This window comes from Nicotiana tomentosiformis, chromosome 5 (genome assembly GCF_000390325.3).
Source record: "Nicotiana tomentosiformis chromosome 5, ASM39032v3, whole genome shotgun sequence".
NCBI classification, from domain to species: domain Eukaryota; kingdom Viridiplantae; phylum Streptophyta; class Magnoliopsida; order Solanales; family Solanaceae; genus Nicotiana; species Nicotiana tomentosiformis.
The window spans coordinates 17,177,093-17,186,006 of NC_090816.1; the positions used below are offsets into that span (position 1 = coordinate 17,177,093).

Consider the following 8,914-nt stretch of genomic DNA (forward strand, 5'->3'; position numbering starts at 1 on the left):
GTATATTTGTTAAGATTTATCTTTACATAAAAACGTGACAAAATTTTGATTACTTTTTAAACTATGACTAATTTTTATTACCAATTATAAATCTGACTATTTCTGATTTTCCCCAAGAATTTAGAGTAATCGGGCGCGTGATACTGAAATCTAGATGGTTATACAAAAAAAAAAAAGAAGGTGTTATCTCTTTTTATCTAATCTTGAGTAACTAACGTTCCTTTTCAATTGATATAAAGCATCCTAGACTCTCTACTTGTATAATATCTTTCCTCAAGAAATATAAAAGTAATGTGAAAGGAAAACATACCATACTAGTAATCTACAATTTATATATGCTTACAAAATATTTTCAAGGTAATAATAATTACTGTTCAGAAAACCATCCTTGCCAGAAATAATCAATTAGAAAGAATAGAATCAATACAGAATCTGAATGTTCCTATAACCCACAGCTCCTAATCATGTATACATCAGCTTGAAAAAATTTATAAGAAAAAAAAAGAATATAAACATATTGCAGTAAACTTGTAATTAATCCTCCTAATTATGTAGTATAATATTCACTTGAAATCAATTTTTTGGTGGAGGGCCTTCCAAACGAATGTAGTCATAGTGATGTCCATAGAAAGGATTACCACTTTTTATTTGCTTCAAATATATTATATTTTCTCCCTTTTGTAGTTCATACCCTTGAATTTGGAAACTGAAGAGCCTATATAGTCCATGTATTCCATGTCTAGCTATTGCATTACTCCTTCCAATTGCTGGAATTTCAAAATGAGGCCTTGGTTTAGATGGGTCATTGATCCTCCCCTAAAATTGCAAAAATTGACCAAAATATGTTATTATCCAAAATACCTTTAAGGGTAAAAAGTAACGTTGACTCAAAAGAAAGCGAAAGTTACATAGTTGGCCATTCAGTCAAAAAGTAGATACTTGATGTTCTCGGCTTCTGGATTTTAGTTAAAACCGATTATCGAATTCTGGATAAATTATTTATACATATTTAGTAAAATTCTTAACACGAATACAAGATTTTGGCTAAAACTATTGAATTTCGCTGAATTCGTAGTAAGAACTCTAGCTCCACTTCTCTCTCTTATTTTTTTCTTTGTTTATCTAGAATTTTGGTAAATGGAGAAATTGTTAATGAGAAATTTAATCTGGATTATAACTTATGTACCTGCAAATGTGAATAGGTTGCAGAAGCCAATGCGATACGTAGTGTATAAGTTCCCTTTGGATCAACACTTGGAAGTCCAAATAAAATTTGCCATGTTGTTGGTATATAATTCTTGCTTCTAGTTCTCCTGCATTAATGCAATATAAAAGTTCAAAAACTTAAAAATAATAATAATAATAATTAATTGAATTAATTAAAAGTGGAGAGGAAAATATCAATTAGTCACCTGGTTACATGAGCAAAGAACCAATCTTTTTTATAATCACTAACACCAACTTTATATACCAAATCTTTATTTGGATATAAATCAGTGTAACGATCCCACAAACCATATTGTCTAAATCTGTTGACAGTAATCAATAATCAAATTTAGTTTTTGATGCATGAAACTATATATATATATATATATATATATATATATATATATATATATATATATATATATATATATATATATATATATATATATATATATATATATATTAAAAAGAAGAAGCAAATTTAGGGTAAAGGGGAGACTGACGTTTGTGTTATATTATTGTTGAACAACTGGTTTCTGAGACCAGGCAATGGATCAGGCACAAAGAATTCTGCACCAGTTCGATCAGGAATGCCTATTTCCCATAGAGTTGGACCATTTCTTGGAGGATAAAAAACTAGGTGACCTAAGTTAATATCACTTCCTGTAAAAATATTGGTGTCTGTATGAGTTTAATTTCTATGCACTGATTGTACAAAACAACATGTACATACACGGTCTACTCATAACATAATCATGGATAAATAGCTATAATAAATATTAGTTGGTAATGTGATAAAAATAGTAATTAATTAACTTGATATGACAAGTTAGACTATACGGATCGGATAATGTAAAATCTTTGTAATAACAGTGTATATAGGTTAAATTTTGGCCCATTAAAAAGACACTATTCTTTCTTTTGACATCTCGCTCGATGGTCATTTCACTAATTGGAACAATGAGGGTAAATTTGAAAAAGTAGAAAATGGATTTTTATTTTTTTAAAATGTTAAATACTTTGAAACAAATTCAGTTTGTCAAAATAACTACGAATATTCAGGATAGGAGAAGTAATTTAAGATAGAGAAGGAAAAAAAGGAAATTAAAGAAGAAAATGACCTTGTTTGACATTTATATCATAGTTGTACTTGTAATCTCCAATAATTCCAGGGACCCAAGAATACAAGCTATAAGTTCCAGATCTAACACCAGTGATCTTGAATTGTCCAGTCTTGTCTGTTTGAGTCCAAAATTGATAACCCTGAGCAGTAAAAAGAAATTTTTTATCTTACATACACTTACAATATAAATATTATTTATGTATTTTTCTATATCGTAGGGTCGTGGCAGATTATCTGCCTTATGTTATGGCTTTGTAAAAATTGAACATGGCTTACTTTGGTCTCATATTGCCATGATCCAACATGTCCAGGAAGAGCTAATCCAATATATGCAGATTTTGCATAGAAAGGATCTTTGTTTATGTACCTAAACAAGATTAACTGTCAAAACCCTTTTGATATTTTTCTCATAATACTTTACAACTGCTAGGAAAATAAATCTCTACTCCTTGTGAAGCAATAGCAACATAGGAATTAATTAAATTAGTACCTGTCTCGTAAGAATAATTGACCTCTAACTATACCCCGTTCATTAGCATGGGGATAGTCAAGAGATTCTGGGAAATCGTATGGCCATTTTGCAGTTTCTTCCTGCATCTGCAGAGGAATAAAATTCACAAATTAGCATTTTCATAGTAGTAATTGTTTTTTTTTTCAAATTTTTAATTTTTTTTAAACTAGGGAACCCCAACCGCTAGTCCGCTACCCTTCAGGGTGCGCTTTGGGTAAACTTTGCTCCAGCGTAATAGCTCGTAAACTACACTGGAAAGGTAAATTGCACTAGGCAAGCCCCATGCAAAGAGCTCAACCAAGAAAGCATGCGGGGGGTTTCAAACCTGCGACCTCCTATTGGGGGATCTCCTGCTCAACCAACTCGGTCACCCTTGCAGGTTTAGTTGCTTTTGTTTAACATGTTAAAATACACTGAATATAAAATATATATATTTATATATGGTTAAATTATTTCTAAATTGGAGTATACTAGTTTCATGTGATACTGTTTAATTATAAGAGAATGAATTTACCTGTCTTTTAGCATCTTCCCAAAGTGTACGGTGGTTGTCACCAGAGTCCGAGTTAAGATAGAAGAAAACAGGGCCAAAAACCTTTTTCCATGCCTCTCCTTTTTTAAGTGTAACTCCCAACTCTGGCCCTGCATAATGCCCGCTGAAAAATACCTGTATCAGAGATATGGTGGGATAGTTAGAATCTCTCCGCTCTTAATTAAAGGTTTTTATTTCGAGTTCAGAAATAAAGATTCACTCGATATATAGGGAGGGCTTTATCGCCCTTAATGAATTTATCCTACGCAAATTTAATTTAGTAGATTTAGTAAATTTTGAATATCGAATGCTTCAAAAAAGTATATCGTAGAAATTCCTGTTAAGGAGCACTTACTGCTAAGGACGTAGGACCAGCATGAGAAGTAAGATCTTGCTTCATTGGTCCGCCGTTACAGTATTCATTACTAGATGTGATCACCCAAAACCCTACGTGTGGTGTATTACAAACCCATCCATGTACTTTGATATCCTTATTTTCGAACGAATATTGGTATTTGTCATCCACCTAATGGTAAAACGGAGATGGTAATTAAACAAAATGAGTTCGAGTTTAATTTATGTATACTGATAGTGTAAAGATATTTATCAGATTTAGTTGAATATATTAAGTTTCTTACCTCCCCCTTAAGTTTAGGATTTGATGGATGTGTTAGTAAAACAGCTTCTTTGTAGTCGAGGACTTGGCCAGCAGAGCGATCTTCATCTGTTGGCATCATCCTTTGCATATCATCTGATATGGCCATATAGTGAAACCTAATTATTGGAAATTCAACAAAAACAAATTCCAACTTGTGATCAGTTTAATTAACAATAATTGTAATTACAACTCAATTATATAATAATCTCAGTTTAATTAGCTTATATACACAGTGTATGTACTATGAGCAAATATAAATTAGAAAGTTTTACAAAAATAGCCAGTTAGATTCACTTTTTATTTATTCTAACCGATATACATAGATTATACACTGATTATACATAATTATACATATATTATGCATGGATTATACTATATCCTTCAGCTATTTTCAATATAAGAGATGGGTGGGTGACTTAATTCTTCTATAAAAATTAAAAGGGTAGCCCGATGCACGAAGCATCCCGCGTTTAGCATGGTCCGGGGAAGGGCCGCACTCCAAGGGGTGTGACGTAGGCAGCCTACCCTGATGCAAATATCATTGGCTAATTCCACGGCTCAAACCCGTGACCTATAGGTCACACCGAGACAATTTTACCGTTGCTCCAATTCACCGCTCTAATTCTTCTATAAAAATTAAATCACATAATGAGAAGTATAAATAATTGGAATCTTACAAAGCCCTTCTGAGCTTGATGGCAATCCTTGCTTCCTCAATAATTAGACTGGGCCAGCCCTTCAAGTGTTCAAATATCCCGTATGAATAAAATCCAGAACTCCCACGCAACATCACAAACCTGCAAAGTTTAGTTTATCTCTTATTCTTTTGTATTTATACAAAATAAACCTTTTTATTACTACCACTTTAACTTGATAATTAAGGTACATGCTTACCTTTTGTCGATGTTTAGAGGAAGATCATGGGCAGAACTGTTAATGGAGGGATTCCATGTTTTTGTGAAAGAAACTTCGACTTTGTTTTCGTTTTGTGCAATAACCCTGAAATTTGTCGCTAAAAGCCTGCAAATATTTATATTAATTGGCATTTCAAAAATATAATGTATATATTTTCATCTCTATGTTTTCTTTTTTTCCAAACCCCAGTGTCCAGTACCTTCATTGAGGACCGAACTACATTTGGATTCGCGTCGAAAAGTCCCACATTCGAGGTATAAGTCTTTCCTTAACAAAGGTGACTTCATACTCAGAGCTTGAACTCGAGATCTCTAATTAAGAATGAATAAGTATTTACTACTCTACCACAACCTTTGCTAAACACCTTACAAGCAAATAATATTAATATCATAAATTAGAAAAGAAGTAATTAACTTACATATCAAAAGTGTGACCCTTGTCTTCAGGACGTTGCCACACGGTATCCCAATATCTACATTATTTATAAATTGAGAAAGTTATGCATTTCCAAACCTTAATTAACTATAGAGATAATAAGAGATCGAAATTTATTTTTCAAAATTATAGCTTACCCTCTATTTGTATCTTTAAAGTCGTGCTCTAGGACATTATCAATACCATTGTAACGCACCCCAGCAATGGCTCCAGTTGGATTAGTTAGGGTAACTTGGACAATGCCATTATCCATCACTACCTGATAATTTTCCAGACTTTTAGCTCGATAATTATATGGTAGGGATCGATGCCAAACCTCTGCCACCACAAGGCGGTTTTAATAATAAAATAAAAAAAGCTCAACAATCAAATAAAACAGATATCCATAGACCTTTTCATATTTTATTAATTCAAGAATTTAATTAAAATACCTAGAGAATAATTATTTTTTGAATATTATTATGTCAATTAAAAGATAGCTATAAGTAACCATTCGAAATAAGTATAATTAGTAACATGAAAATTTACTAAGACAGATTATCTACTATAAGGGATATTTTAATGTATACTAACAACAAGAGAAAAAAAATAAACACTACTAGAGTTTCTTCTGTCCTTCACAACCTATAATAGTATTGTACATTTATGTGACAATATTTCTTTTCTAGTCAGTTACAAAAAGAATGACAACTTTTTAATTGATAATTTAACTTTAACCTGTAAACTTTATCATTAATAAGATAATTTATGGCCACACAAAATATTATGACTTGGTTTAGATCACAAGTTTCAATTTTTTTTTTCTTTCTTCTTAAAATGGAACGAGGGTGTAGTTAAAACGGATAAAGGTCAATCGCACAATATTTTTAACTATATGGTTGATTTATTGATGTGTAAAGGTTTCAAGTTCTTTTTTTGTTTTGTGGAAAGTCTCAGACAGTTTATTTGACACATAAAAAAGTTTCTTTTCCTTTTTAAAGTATATTTGACAAACTTATTAGGCACTGACCATTCGAGAAAATTAGCGATAGTGGTGGCTTACATAATTACGTGAGATAAGCAGTTTGACAGGAGGAGTAGTTGATATCAACTTTTGACTAATCCTCAGTGGAGCTTGCCTGCAATTAGGATTTAACAGAGAAAAAAACATGAAAATTTGAGTTTTAAAATAAAGTCAGCTTAATTAGCTGGGTTAGTTTTGGCTACAACTAATAAATAACTAAACCATCATAAATCCTTTGAATTTCTGCACATAACCAAACCTGAGATGTTGTATTTCTATATATTTTTCATACACTTCAAAACTAAACCATTATTTAATTTCTTGAAACAAAATAGAATTTAATAAGATAACAAGTCAACCTCTGCAAAGAAAAGCTCAACGTTACCACGGATTTATAATTCCTTTGTACTGAGTGTACAACTGAAATAATATGTTTTCCGTTGTTGTCTGTCTTAATTTTCAGGTTACTATATATAATTAACTTTTAGTTGACCATCAAAAATCTTTTATTGTCAGCGAATAGAAGTTAAACTTACATTACCACAGGTTTTATTTTAGTGTAAATCGAATTCAGATAACACTACAAATCTATAATAGAATAATTTAGAAGAATTAATCTAAATAGTATATATAATCAAAGTATATATGCAGTGGCGAACTCAAGATTTTTTAAGGATGGGTTCACCACTAGTTTGATAGTATAAAAAAATAAAATAAATGAGCTCTATAAGGATTGATCCCTGGTCCCTGTGGAAAAATTTCAATTACTTAACCAGTGAACCAACCCAACAAATCAAACCATGTGTTCACAAAGGTAGTATTTAGACAAATTATATGAATTATACACATAATATACATAATTTTTGTCGAAGACTACGGGTTCACGTGAACCTTTCAGTGCACTGTAAATCCGCCCATGTATATATGTATATAATCATATATAATCTTCATACCGGCTAGAAAAAGTAAACAATGAAAGTTGTAAAATTGCGCTAATTTTCCTTACATTCATAATAAAACTAAGAATGGAGAGGTAGAATGTGAAAAGAAAGGGAAAACAGAATCAATTTTAGGACCATAACTGACGACTTTCGTGCTAGAAAGTAGTAAATGAATGTAACTTTTTTCAATTGCTAATGACTTTATAGGATGGAAGTATCATCTAGTGAAAGTAAAGAAGAAATAAACAAATAAAGTTAAATTCTTCGTGGAGATCAATTGTCTTGTTTGATGGCTGATTTACTAAAAGGATGACACAAGTTGGAAATGCATGAGTTTCTCCTTTCCTTATAGATTAAATTAGAACATTAACATTTTTAGATTTTTTTTTTTTACAACTTTCAGTTAGTTTATCTGTTGTAACAGGTCACTTATTACCATAATCTACGTACATTAAATGATGCATACTGCAGAGAATTGCCTGTAATAGGCTTTTAAATGATCTAATAGTTCAAATGAATTTAGGCCATCAATGTATAAAATTTAAACTCTTTCCTTTTTTCTTTTTTCTGAATGGATATGATGAACATGTTCATACATTTATTTAACAACAACAATAATAATAACGTCTCAATCCCACACAAGCATGTAGTTGACTATCTGAATCCTCACCGACTATATTTTTTCAGTTAAATTCATCTCAAATTGTCATTATACGATATAAAGATCATAGCTTATATTGGTAAAAATTTAAAAGAACAAGTCATCAGGAATACCTAAAATGGTCCGTCGTTGAACCACAAACAAGCAAGAAAAGCTGGAAAACAATAGCACAAAACAATGAAACCAGACGCCATTGCCTCTTCCAACCTATCATATTCTTGTTTTAACTCTGCAACAGAAGTACATAACTAACATCAACATTAACGAAAAGCTATCATAAATTTACTCCCTCCGTTTCAATTCATATGGCTAAATTGATTGAGTTTAAGGAAAAAAGAACAAAAGATTTTGAACTCATGCTCTTATACATGACATATGGCTAAATTGATTGAGTTTAAGGAAAAAAGAACAAAAGATTTTGAACTCATGCTCTTATACATGACATGAGGTTTTTATGGCTATAAAGTAAACTATTTTTAAATATACAAAAATGTTATTTTTTTAAATGAGATAATAAAGAAATAGGGCCAAATAAACTGGATCAAAGAGTATTAGAAACCATGCAAGAAAAAACTATGATGGCAAGGGATAAGAAAAAAAAAGTAGGGGAAAAAAATTGCATGCTTACCGTAATTAGGCGAAGTGAAAAATATTAGCTGATATAAAATGAAGCAGAGAATAGTTATGGAAATGAAGTCGTTTACTTTCTTTAGATATATATAGGGTTCGAAGGTTATATAGGTTTAGATTGTCTGATGTAATAGTGAAGTTAGTAAGACAAAGCCCAGCTGAACACGATACCAAAGTGGTATATTTATTATAGGTAGTATATAACCAATATTTTCAAGTTTATGAATTTAGAATTCTACTATTTTTAAATTATTGAATTCTAAATTAATATTATATTTATATTTATTTTTTTAATAAAA

At 31.0% G+C, this 8,914-nt stretch overlaps 1 protein-coding gene across 1 annotated transcript; it reads right to left on the reverse strand.

The window, feature by feature from the left end:
• Positions 1–355: 355 nt before the first annotated feature.
• Positions 356–8,684, reverse strand: LOC104087805 (uncharacterized). Its single transcript, XM_009592365.4, has 17 exons — positions 8,614–8,684; positions 8,099–8,214; positions 6,423–6,498; positions 5,518–5,639; positions 5,364–5,417; positions 4,925–5,050; positions 4,708–4,827; positions 4,011–4,146; positions 3,728–3,898; positions 3,355–3,507; positions 2,820–2,926; positions 2,606–2,696; positions 2,328–2,469; positions 1,710–1,869; positions 1,413–1,529; positions 1,187–1,313; positions 356–816 (listed from the first exon to the last, which is right to left on the reverse strand). Exons 2-17 carry the CDS (start codon positions 8,197–8,199, stop codon positions 574–576), a joined length of 2,046 nt encoding a protein of 681 aa, XP_009590660.1. The 5' UTR covers positions 8,200–8,214; positions 8,614–8,684; the 3' UTR covers positions 356–573.
• Positions 8,685–8,914: the final 230 nt, after the last annotated feature.